General features: G+C 43.5%; 1 protein-coding gene across 2 annotated transcripts in view; it reads right to left on the bottom strand.

Annotated features, from left to right (window-relative positions):
• Positions 1-12,650, bottom strand: part of sdccag8 (SHH signaling and ciliogenesis regulator sdccag8) — a 45,835-nt gene that overhangs the window by 30,349 nt on the left and 2,836 nt on the right. The window contains exons 8-14 of one of the 2 annotated variants that reach the window (XM_069144400.1): positions 12,424-12,621; positions 12,011-12,149; positions 11,730-11,882; positions 11,263-11,397; positions 10,473-10,589; positions 9,814-9,956; positions 8,764-8,902 (exon numbers count right to left, since the gene is read on the bottom strand). In XM_069144400.1, coding sequence (XP_069000501.1) covers positions 8,764-8,902; positions 9,814-9,956; positions 10,473-10,589; positions 11,263-11,397; positions 11,730-11,882; positions 12,011-12,149; positions 12,424-12,621 — 1,024 coding nt within the window. The remainder of the gene's footprint in view (positions 1-8,763; positions 8,903-9,813; positions 9,957-10,472; positions 10,590-11,262; positions 11,398-11,729; positions 11,883-12,010; positions 12,150-12,423; positions 12,622-12,650) is intronic. The other variant, XM_069144399.1, reaches the window with a different exon arrangement.

The following is a 12,650-nucleotide window of genomic DNA, read 5'->3' as shown; positions in this document are numbered from 1 at the left end:
TTTTAATCAGCCGTGTATTTACCTACCTCCCTGCTAACAGACTCCACTGGTCAGGGTTCACTCAGCGCTTTGTTTGGAACCAGGAGCACATTAATATACACTCCCTTTTTATATATTTTGGCCATTTTTCAGGATGTGAATGACTATGAACAAAAGCTGTTAGCAGCAGCTGTGATGAAGAGAAATGTCTTTTGAAGTATGTCCCTGTCTATAAAAGATAAAAGGTTGTTTTTTATATTAAAAATAAACCTCTGTGGATTCATTTATGAGTTCCTATGGTTATCATTACACATGTGGATTAAAAAAAAGCAGCTTTAACTATTCTTACTTTAATGCATTTTGCAAGGCTGCATGTATAAGACAGCCATACAAAAAGCCAATCATTACATTTAATTGGATTTCTTTTAGATGCCATACAACTTGTAAAAATGCAACTTGCAATGGAGAAATACAGCAGATTTTAACTGATTTCAAATAAATAATTTTTCTAGTCAGTGTCTCACATATACTCTCCAGTATAAGTGAAGGAGCACCATCCTGTCTTCCCCCACCTTAAAATGTCATCTTTACCATTGCCTCTCTCTCTCTCTCTCTCTTCCCTGTCAGTATTCCTCCTTCTGCATCTTCCAGATTATCTCAACCAAGCCGCTACCTCGCTCCGGTCTTATCCTCCTCCCTTCTGTTTCCTGCTCCTCTTTGTGATCATCTCCCAGTACAATCTGCTGATGGGGGCACTGGCCTAGTACCTATGAGCCACTGCCTGGCAGTGCTGTGCCCACAAAGGGCAACAGAGAGAAACTGATGGATTGAAGGCAAAAGAAAAAAAAAAAATAACAGAACAAAGAGCAGCTATATGAAGGACAAAAATGAAGAGGATGAGAAGATGAAAGCGTGGATCAATCAGGTAAGAGAGTGACGGAGGTAAAAGAGAGAAACGAGGGCAAAGGAAGCGCAGAGAGAGGTTCTGTCATGTTGGATGAAAGCTGTGCCTACTGGGCAGTGTAGAGCCACTGATTCTGCCACCCTCACAGCAGGGGTGTGTGAAGGCACAAAGTTGACCAGATGACACAGAGACACACACACACAAGTTCACATCTACACTATTTATTCTAAGATCCGTGCATACTGAATCCACAGCACGGTGGCACGTGGTGCAGTTCTCTAAAAATGAAGATAGCTAAACTCGCCACATCCATTTACAAAATACCTCATGATGTTTTAACATAGACAATTTGAGCATAGTTTGAAGGGTGGTTTTATGTACGTGCTATATAAGAGGAGGCAAGTAATGAGGATCAAATGAGGTGAAGAAGAGTGGATGGTGGATGGATAGAGTGGGCTGGTGCTCTCCCTTTCCCTCTCTGTCCTCCAGCAGTAGTGTGTGTATGTAGGCCAGTGTCCCAGGGCACACTTGGCTGGGGTGACAACAGTTGTAGCCGACAGATTTGCCTCCATCTTGCCTGAGGTCTTGCAGTCAGCGATCTGTCTATTCTATCCATTCCCAGCCCCGCAGGACCGATGGATTACAGCTCTGCTTAATAATCTTCGTGTTTACAGTAGAGTGTGTGATTTTCCTCTGCTGAATTTACAGCATCTAAAATGTAACTATTGTGATGCAAATAAGTTCATGCTGTTCCTGAGTTCGAGTGAGAAAGACATGATTTCATCTATCCTCTGAAACAAAAGAGGAAGGACGAATGGATGCAAGAATCAGTGGAGAGACACGCACTTGTCTCATCGCAGCTATACCTATATTAATTGGCTTGAACAGTAGAGAACACGAGGGTGCGAGGAGGAAAGCCGTCTGTTGCATGTCTTTGTCATGCTTACACTGTGTTTCACAGATGATGCTGTTAGTCTTTAAACTAATCTGAAAATGGATTTAAACCTACATCCATTACCAGCAGCTAATCTGGAATTTGAAAGGAGAGGGGGGCCTATAGAGCAAACAGCAGACAGTAGAAGTAAGGACTATTTCTTCAGTAGAAAGTAGTTCCAGTGAAGACTGTGCACATTGTGTTCTGTGGATGTGGATATCTAGAGTAACAAAAACTGTTTCTTGAAAGAGATGCTGTTAAATTTTTCAAACATCATTTTTTTACAACTAAAAAAACTAAACTCCATTCACCTTTACTGTATTGGTGAAATTTCAGAGTCAGATTTATCAAATTAAATATATCTATATAACCTGATGCCACCGAGGAGAAGCTGAAGCATTCACATTTTGGTTTTAACTGTGTACTTTCTGTACCTCTTGGTAATTTGGATAAAGCAACATTTTAAACAAATTTGAAAGAAAAACAACTTCTGTGAAGTGCCAATTTCTTTTTTACTGTTATTGACATTCCTGGTATGAATAAAAATAGATATAACCGCACTGACCCAGCTAAAGTATAATGTCATTTATAGAGTCACTATAATTATACTGTGTTTATACATTTATTATTACACCAACTATGTTGCCTCATTTTTACTTACTTTTAATGAAGTGATTAGTCCATGCTGCAGTAATCCCACTACTTTTGCTTTTAAGCAGCAAAACTGAAAACTGTCTTTAATTATCATAATGATAAGCCCCCCCTGTCAAAAAGAATTCGATAAGGTAACGTAAGATTACAGTGATATGTCAGAAAATATAAATAGCAACTGAAGTTACGTGTGCGTAAACTGCACACACCCTCTCTCTCTGTTTAATGTTACAGCTGTTTAATAAAGTAAAAGAAAAGATGCTGGTGTCCTCTACACAGGCCAGTGTCTGAAAGCATATTTCACGAGTTACATTAGTACATCAGCACATAATGCTGTGATACTGAAGGAGACGACGTTCCGGTGGACTGCAGTTTAACCCCCGTCCTTAACAGTTTTCATAATCATAGACTACTTGGTAAAGTGCCAAAAGGTCAGTTGGAGGAGCTATGCAGTTATATGAGCAACTACAGTCATAAAATGTGGCACTGAAAACAGACTTAGATCTGATGTGTTGTGCCTGGTGAAAGTTTTGCTTCAACACTAGACACACTAAAAAAAAAAAGAGTTAAAGTGAAAAACAAGAATTTTAAGCATAATGATGGAAACACTAAAACAGTGAGAAGATACATTGGTTTCGAACAAGAGTTACAGCACAATACGTCAGTGGCTGTATTTAGTTGTCCTCATTGTAACAAGCATACAGACATCAACCTGCTCCATCAATGTCAACATGAGTCAGGACAAGAGAAATGTTTCTGCTCTAGGGATCACATCTTCAAAGGTCTAGTGCTGATTTCAATAAAACCGTATTAAAATGGTTTTCATATATATTTGTTGGTAGCCACTCTGACAATAAAACACATTATTACTGTCACGTAAATGGAATTAAAACAAATTAACTTACAATTAAAGACCAAAAAAAAATAAGAATCAGCAGAGAGTAAAACAGTGTGATAGAAAGACAAAAGGAGACAGAGTCAAAGAGGCTGAGAGAAAGATAAAAGACCAAGTAGGTCTCAACAGATTGAGTGAGAGAGGTGAGGAGGCAGGATGGCAGAGAGGGCACTCCGACAGCGAGGAGAGAAGAACGCGGCAAGGTCTCGTCACCGGGCCAACGGGCCCACCACTGTCAACATCGTGGTGTACACGCACACGCACACACACGCACACACACACGCGCGCACACTCGTGCACACTCGCGCACGCACGCGCACGCACACACGGCTGGCCGACGGCCCTCCCAGCTGCCCTATCCGTAACTGTCTGATTAGTTGTGCTAAGCAGCCCCTCCCCTGCCAACCATGGTGCCATCTGCTACCCAACAACATGGCTGCCGACCAGACAAGCACACACGCACACAAACACACACAAATACACATACACGCAAACACGCAGCAAGCCCAATACCTGGCACTGCCCTGCTGCTGTCACACAGAGACATACACATCAAACTTCACAGACACAGGTGTAGCCCAAAGGTATCAACACATAACATTCGCACAAAGAAATGCACACAGACTCATCTAATTGCGCGCTCACAAGTCGACACACATCACGAAACAAGAGTACTTTGAGTGTGTGTGTGTGTGTGTGTGTGTGCACGCAGGCACAAAAAGTCATGCACACAGTTGCTGTGGAGGCTGTGTGCGTGTGCGTGTGTGTGTGTGTGGTGACAGTGGTTAGACACTGTTAATGCCAGGTAGGAAGAACGATGCTGTGCTCAAGTGTGTGTGCACTCGCTGGCAGTGCTTGAAGGTTCATTATGGCCCCCGCCTCTCCTGAGCGACTGCAGCCTGCGTGGCGCCCAGGCCCTTTTATTCCGGGCCGTGATTGGACAAGGGCCTCCCGCCGAGTTGGTTTGCAGCAGTTTTGTCGCGCCCAGATTTCACTCGCTGCTCAAAGCGAGCCTCTGGCGGGACGCGGCATCTGCTGCCTCACCTTCCTCATTTACACTTCTCCGCCCTCGCACACACACACACAGTTCTGTTCGCCGCCTTTCCAGACCTTGCTATCACGATGTACAACTGAGGGGGGAAAAGGAGAACTAGGTGGAGGAACAGAGAGAGCAGCAGCGTGACATGTTTAATAGAGTTTGGATAACTTTGGATATACGAGACGCAGCAGTTGGTCGGGAGTTTTGTGTAACTATCTCTCTCTCTCGCTGCTTCTCAGAATCCATCATCTGATTTCAGGGTCACAGAAAGGAGAGCGTGGCCTTAAAACTCAGGGACTGGATCTGGCTCCACTTCTAACTCTGTTTTCCTCAGTGCTTTATCGCTACCGAGTGATACGCACTATCCCTGCCTATTTTGTATTAAACTGATGGTTTGCAGCTCTCACACCTCATCTCTTCTCTCTTAACCAGACCAGGGAGAAACACTGGAACATACTTCAATGCAGTGAAGGCACAACACAGTTACAAGAAATGCAAGAAAACTAAACTTCAAATTTAAACTGTAGCACTATCTGAATGAAACACTATGAAGTATAACTAGCCTGTCCACCTGTCTCTAATTGTTGAAAATATTCAAACAGTGCTTCATTTTGTTCTTTCCAACGTGCGCCCTCCCCATCTTGCCATTACCGAGATATCGGACTACTCAGTGATCTCCACCAGAGAGATTGCTAAATTGTCCCTGAGGCTGAAGATTCCTGCATCCCATGTAGGTTCAAGAGTTTCTTAAAGTGTTCCACAGCTCAGTCATGACAAGCAGCTCTCCTCCCAACTCAGTTTTCCACACTCACTTGAAGGCCTACTTGAAGTTTGTCTCCGATAGTATTCCTTTTATACTTGTCGTTTTGCTTCAAATGCCACAGAAGCTTTAGTCTCCTGCATGACCTGTCCAAACCCCAAAGGCCTCCTCCACCACTAGTGTCCGACCGTGAGTTCTTGAGTTGCCACCACTTCAGGCACCCGAGACGATCCAGTCACATTTCTAAGCAACACCCTCAGGGAGGTTTTAAGTATTGGCCTTCTTGAACACAATGTCCCCAAATGTCAAGATGCATAATTGTTTTTTTCCAAATGTAAAGTTAAAGATTTTCCTCACAGGATCCTCAGCCAGACATTCACACATGACCCTCACTGCAAGTTTTGTCATCGTGGGTCAATCCAGCAGCTTCCCCGCCTCCAAATCACTACCAGGATGTTTTTAGCTGAAAGCTCCTTTTTAAGAATTCCTCACAGACATCCGCAGATTGGATTATATGAACAAACGTGTTCAGACATTTCCTGACCCACGAATTCATAATCAAAAGTTGTAGGTGAGAAGCTGACAGCAAGTAACGTGATTCAGTGAAGCCGATTCAGCTCCAGGTCCACCTACAGCTCTAAGTAAGCAATCTCATGAACATGGATGCTTGATTTTCACAGGGATAACAAAACTGGTGGAAGATTTGAGGCCTCACAGATATTCGACTTGTCCCAAACACACAGGTCTCAACTAACCATGGATACACTAATGCATGCAAACACACATCTCTCCACTCATTCCTATCTGGCATGCGCTGAAACCGAAGTTATGCTGGGCAGTTTTCACTGTGGCCTTTGGGATGTGTGATCACAACACGGGAAGAGATGAGGCCGGATGGGGAAAGAAGAAAAGAAAGAAAGTGAAGGAAGACAGGAGCAAGCAAACAAACAAAACAAACTTCGTAAAGCCCTCTGCTGGGCTGGGGCCGGGACTGGAGTGTGTGTGCGTGTGTGTGTGAGGCGATGTGAACAGAGTGGCGGGGATTAGGACAGATCCTGGGCTGTCCAACTCACAGCTGGCTGATGATCCAATCCTGGAGCACAGTGCAGCGCACCAGCCGCCATGGGACCCCCGGATGCGTGCCTGCATCTGTCTGTGTGTGTGTGTGTGTGTGTGTGTGTGTGTGTGTGTGTGTGTGTGTGAAGGCATGTGGATTCGACTGATGTGCATATCAGTATGCACATTTGCAAAGATTCAGTTGTACAAACAAATATGTGCATATGTATATGTGTGTGTGTGTGTGTGTGTGTGTGTGTGTGTGTGCATACGATATGTATGTGTTTATCAGGAAGGAAGGTAGGGCTATCAGAAATCAAACAGAAGCTGTCTGTGCTTCATGTCCCCTGTTTGAAGGAGAGCTGTGATCATTTGGGCCACGAGAGGAGGACAGAATGAAAGAGGGGAGCGAGCAAGTTGCAGGGAGAGAATCAAAGACTGTCGAAGGCCTGTCATACAAATGCCTTCCAGCCTGTGAATCTCACACTCTACTCTTACTCTGTACTGTAACAACACATACACACACACAGTGACACAAACCAGTCCACGAAAGCTACAAAGACTCATGCATGGCTCTGTAGTGAACAACAAGAGAGGGCATGACTACGAATGAACTACATGTAGCTCTGCATAACCCCTGAAGGCCCACAGATGGACAGAAAGAGAAGCACGGAGTCAGACGTAGAGAAAGAGGGGAGCGACACAACCGCTTGAGGTTTATTTGTTTAGTTTTGGAACAGCAAGAGAAAAAAAAAAAGGGCAAAAGAGAGCATGAGAAGAGAGGGAACAAATGGAAAAACAAACAAAAAAAAGGTGGAAAAACCACAATGCTGGCCTGAGAAGGGACAAACGCTGTGACCAAATTTCAACAGGTGTGTTTGTGGCGTGTCTGTATGTGTCTTTCTATCCTTGTAGGGACACACTTCTGCATTGTGAGGACATTTTGGCCGTTTGATGGTTATGATTTGGTTTTAAGGTTGAGGGTAAAATTAGGTTTAAGTAAGAATAAGAGTTCGGGCATTTACATGTGATAATTAAGGTGAGGATAGGAGGTGGGAAGGATGGCCTTCTGTCTATGAGTGTCCACACAAAGAAATACAAACATATGCATGCATGTGTGTCAGTGTATCTAGATTTAATGCTTCTTTTCTGATCTGCTCCAAATATGTCCAGTTATTATGGATGCTAGGTTTAAACAGCACATCTCAAAGACCAAATCCCATTTTTGAAATGTGTTCCGTCAACCAATAAGGATGAATGAATACATGGAAGACTTTCTGAGCTCTTAAGAAAACTAGCCTGCTAGACAGTTTAACTGTGAGTAGTAAGAATAAAGACCAACACACTGGATATTTTGACACAAAATAGTTAAATTAATCCAGAATATAACCCCACATTTTTTGGATTATCTTTATTAGTATTCAGTACTCAAACTCTGAATGAACTGAATGTTATGTAGGCTATTACAGAAATGTTTAAATGGAGCACAGAAGTCATATTAACAAAAGGTAACTGTTGGAGGAAGGAAATGCTTGTCAATTGGGAGAATTTACTTTGGTGCTCTAGATGTCAAATTAAATTGTGTCTTTTTATACCTTAATGCAAATCTCAGCCCTCACCTGCTGTTCAACTTTGAATTTGACCCTTTAATCAAATTTTAAATACAACCCCAGCTTTAAGCAAATTAGGTTGTTAAAAAAAAAAGATGGTCTGCAGAGTATTTTTGTCATCTTTCCCAGTTGGGTCTCAAACAGACGTGTAACAGACATGCAGGTCTTTTAAAGCAGTTTCAGTGCTTGCTAAATTGATTGATATTGATTTATGATTTGTAGTTTATGTGATGTTATATTTAAAATCTATGTTTTCTGTATATTAAATTATGACAATACTGCCTTTTAAAAACTCTAACACTAAACATAACTCGTATAACTAATACTGCATGCATACATGTAAGACTTCCTGTCATGTAGGAATGTAGGAAAATAAATACCCACATTAAATTAGTATCAGAAGTGGCTTTCACTGCTAATGACTGAAATTGAATTTGAATGGCTACATGCTCAGCCAAGTCAACAGCTGTCAAACATCTAGTATGCATCTGAGGACAGATAAAACGATAAAGTCTGTCATGCACATACAGCCACACACATGGTAGTAAAATGGTTTAGTCCAGTGGCTCCTCGAGTGCAGGTCAAAGTCATCATGTTGCCACATTAATATGCATGTCATTCTCCACAGCTGGCTGCAAAATGTACACATACATACGCACGCGCACGCACACACACACACACACACACACACACACATACATACACACACACACACACACACACACACACACACACACACACACACACACCTTGCCTCATCCTTTAAACACACGACAGCCCTTCATGCAGCTAGTGTGTAAGCACTGGCCAGCTGACAGACAAACACACTTAAACACTGATCAGAGCCAGAAGCAGCCGTGGACACACACACACACACACACACACACACACACATACCACCAGGCTGACAGACACATAAACACACACATACACACTTAGATTGCACAAACTTGCATCCCGCAGCCTCCAGCACCGCAGGGCACCCCCGCCACATCTGTGCCCATCTCAGACACCTCGGCTGTGGGCAGCGGGGGTGAGAGAGTGCCCTGAGCGGCTGGCATGGGCTGGCTTGGCCTTGGCAGTGAATGGTGTGGAAGGGAACAGCAGCCAGCGGATGACAGGAGGGAAGGAAGGGAAAAGGGAGGAATGTAGGAAGAAAGGAGGGAAAAAAGATTACTGTAAAAGACAGGATGACAGATGACAGAGGGGAAATAATTGTTTCAGGTATAGATTAAGAGAAGAAAGAAGAAGGACAGTTAAGGACAAGAGGACAATAAATCTGGTGGCAGAAAAGATAGATGACTGTACGGATAGATGGGTGGGATGAACAGATATAAGAGGAACAGAGGAACTGATAGAGGGAGGCAGAACAAAATGAGGTAAAATGATGCAGAAATAGATAGAAAGAGAGAAGACAGAAGATGGAGGGGAGCCGGTAGCGCCCGCCGTGAGAACGGGTGCAGGGCACTGGCAGGTGGCACTGAGGCCAGGCTGTCCAGTGACCATCAGCCATGCTGTTGTGTATGTGTGTGTCTATGTGTGTGTGTGTGTGTGTGTGTGTGTGTGCGCCAGGGACAGAAGAAAGGCTCAGGCGCCATTTTGGCTCTGCTGGAGCTGTTGCTGGGCTGGGCACTGGCCTGGTGGCACAGAGCGGGCAGTGTGTTTATGTGTGTGTGTGTGTGTGTGTGTTGCATTATGTTGTGGCATGCTTAACAGGATTAGAGGTGACCTAGTGAGGTCCAGTTGGTACCGGGACCATGGCACAGCGGCGCGCATGTGTGTTTATGTGTGTGTGGTTTGTATAATAGGATTAGCTGTTACCTGGTGCGGTACAGTTGGTGTGCTGGTCTGAACTGGACTGGACTGGGCTGAGCTGGGCAGGAGCTGGGCAGAGGGTAGTGCTGTGTGTGTATGTGTGTATGTGTGTGTGTGTGTGTGTGTGTATGTGTGAGTGTGGTGGCATGTATAATAGGATTAGGTACTACCTGGTGAGGTGCAGTTGGCGCTGGGCATTTGCCAGCTGTTCTGCTAGGCTCAGGACTTCGGCCTGCCATTGGCTCCCGTCCTTTTGGACCACCTCCAGATGCTGCCGACAGCCAACCAGCTCTGAGCTCAGCCTTTCCACTTCCTGTCCCGCAGAGATGGAAGAGGAGAGGGTAGAGGAGGTGAGGAAATCTTTCACAACAACCCACCTTATGCCCTCAGACAAACACAACATTAAAACCTGATTTCAATGTGATTTAAAGACTAAGTCTAAAATTTAAAACATTTTGGTGGCAGTTGATTAAATAGCATTTTACAATATCAGGCCAACTCATATGACCTATAAGCTACTCTACTTAACAAGTCCTGTGTCATTTAAAAGTGTAACCAGGACTTTTCTTGCTGAGGATATTAAATAATTACTAGTCTGCATAACTGATGATTGTAAATATGATTTCAGTAAATTTAAATGTTTGGAATTAAATGTTTGAGTTGAAGAAATGTTTGAGTTGATCTTTGCTTTCTATGCCTCGGAGCAGCATCCTCAAAAAATGGTGGCTGCTTACTAAATTATCAACTAGACTAATCAATTGCTGACTTGTAAACAAATCTAATTAATCAAATAAATTTAAACTAATCAAGGGCTTGAAAGCAGACATACCTGTGCAGCCTTTTCCATCTGTCTGCTGGTCTTGGTGTGGACGTCTCTGAGCTCTCTCTCTGCCTCCTCTTTCTTCAGTTTGGCCTGGCTCAGCTGGTATCGCAGATCCACACATACCTACAGACGACAAGGACTGATTAAAAGCAGCCAGTCCTTTGCTTAACAAATACCCCTTGGTATTGACTGTTTACTCATTTTCAGATTTTTGATTTTCTTTGTATTATCTTACAATGTATTGCCTTTGAAAACCCTTCATCTGAGCAATCAGACACAGACATCTCCTGAGTCTTTTTTTTCCCAGGCTTAAACACACTGATCTGAACACGGTATGTTTTAATGCTGATCTGTTTGGCCAGACTTTGACACATCTCTGGGAAAGAACCCCCTAATCTAAGAATAAAGACTGATTAAAACCCGAATTAAACATCTTCAAGTATCTTACCTTAAATTGACCTATTCAATCATGTTGAATTTATCCTTCCAAAAACTGAAAATAAATACCTAATATAGATAATCTTTTGCTGCCATCCAGTGGATTTACAAAAGTATTACATGCAGACAGTAGAGATGACAGCGCATCAGGAATGTGCTTTGCCTTTGTTCCTTTGAAGGAAGATCTATTTTGAGGAACTGCTCATGCAGCAAACAGCTTCTGCAGCTGTACTCTCGTTAAGCTGAGACAGCCTTACCCATTGTCACTAATCACTTCAAACTACAGCAATATAAGCACCACCGATGAATACGAACACATGCTGACTTTAACTTTTCTTGCACAAACTACACAGCGTACCTGAGTGTTGTCTTGTTCCTGACTGGTGAGTTTGCAGAGAGTTTCTTCCAGCTGATTGGTCAGTGAACTCTTGTCTCTTTGAGTTCTGTCTAACTGTCCTTCCAACTCAGCTACATGTTGGGAGAGGCTGGACACCTGATATACACACACACACACACACACGCGCGCGCGCACACACACACACACACACACACACACACACACACACACACACACACACACACACACACACACACACGACAAATGTTAAATATTGAATTAGTAGTGCTAAACAAACAAATAGCAATGAGGCAATTTCCTACTTTTTGAATAGATAAATATGATGATTATCCATTTGTGTGATAATATAGTTGTTTATAAGTCAGCTGTTCAAAGCAACCAGAACAGAGTTTTGGAACTTCACATGTGAACTATAGCTCCAGTTCTAGGTTCTCTATACATACAAAAAGGGATCAAATAAGACTTACTGTATGTGCGAGCTCATTTTTCTGTTTGTGGGCCTCAGCTCGGCCCTCGTCTCTGGCCTCAGCCAGTCTCTGCTGCAGAGCGTGTGCTTCTCGGTCCAGCTGCTCCCTCTGTCGAGCCAGCTCCCTGGACAGCTGCTCACACTGGACCTCTACCTACATACATACATACAAACAGACACAAAAGGATTGCCAGTTCTACCCAGATAAACTGAGCATATGACCTGTATATATCAAGTTTGAGTCAAGTTGTGTGGTAGGTTGTAATTTTATGTTTCTCTGACCCTCGCATTGTGCAGATTTGCTTCTTCCGCCATCTCCACTGCCTGTTTGACCTGGAGACAGGCTGACCACTCCCTCTGTTGCGCCTCTTGCTGGCTAGCCCGCACAGCACGCAGAGCCACCAGTAACTCATCACGCTCTCTGAGATCAATAAATAAGCAAATGCATGATGAGTGTTTAAAAAACAAAACAAACAAAGAGGTACTTTTGGGGTCTCCTAAAAAATGTTTTTTGTCACAAAATAACATGAGCAATCAGAACATTTCTTACAGCCACATGAGCCTGTGGTGTAAAGAGCTGATGTGCTGTTGCTAACTTGTGACTGATTTGTGTGTGTGTGTGTGTGTGTGTGTGTGTGTGTGTGTGTGTGTGTGTGTGTGTGTGTGTGTGTGTGTGTGAGTGTGTTACCACTGACTTTGTGAGCCTGTCAATAGCCTGGACATGCAGATTTGTGTGAGTCCCAGCTAACACGGCTTCGTGCTGTGCACACTTTAGACAAAATCCCGCCACACGGGGAGCTCCAGCCTTCAGAGCATCTGCAGCCTGTTTCTCCCTTTGTCTCAGACGAATCTTCACCTCCTCACACTCCGTCTGACTGACCGATAAATCCTTTCTAACGATAGAAGCAAATAATACAATAAG

The sequence above is a fragment of the Embiotoca jacksoni genome, unplaced genomic scaffold (genome assembly GCF_022577435.1).
Source record: "Embiotoca jacksoni isolate LCO1_2020_lvr unplaced genomic scaffold, fEmbJac1.0.p SCAF_12, whole genome shotgun sequence".
NCBI lineage: Eukaryota > Metazoa > Chordata > Actinopteri > Embiotocidae > Embiotoca > Embiotoca jacksoni.
The sequence above is the reverse complement of the archived record's forward strand: the minus strand, read 5'-3'. Positions and strand labels throughout refer to the sequence as shown.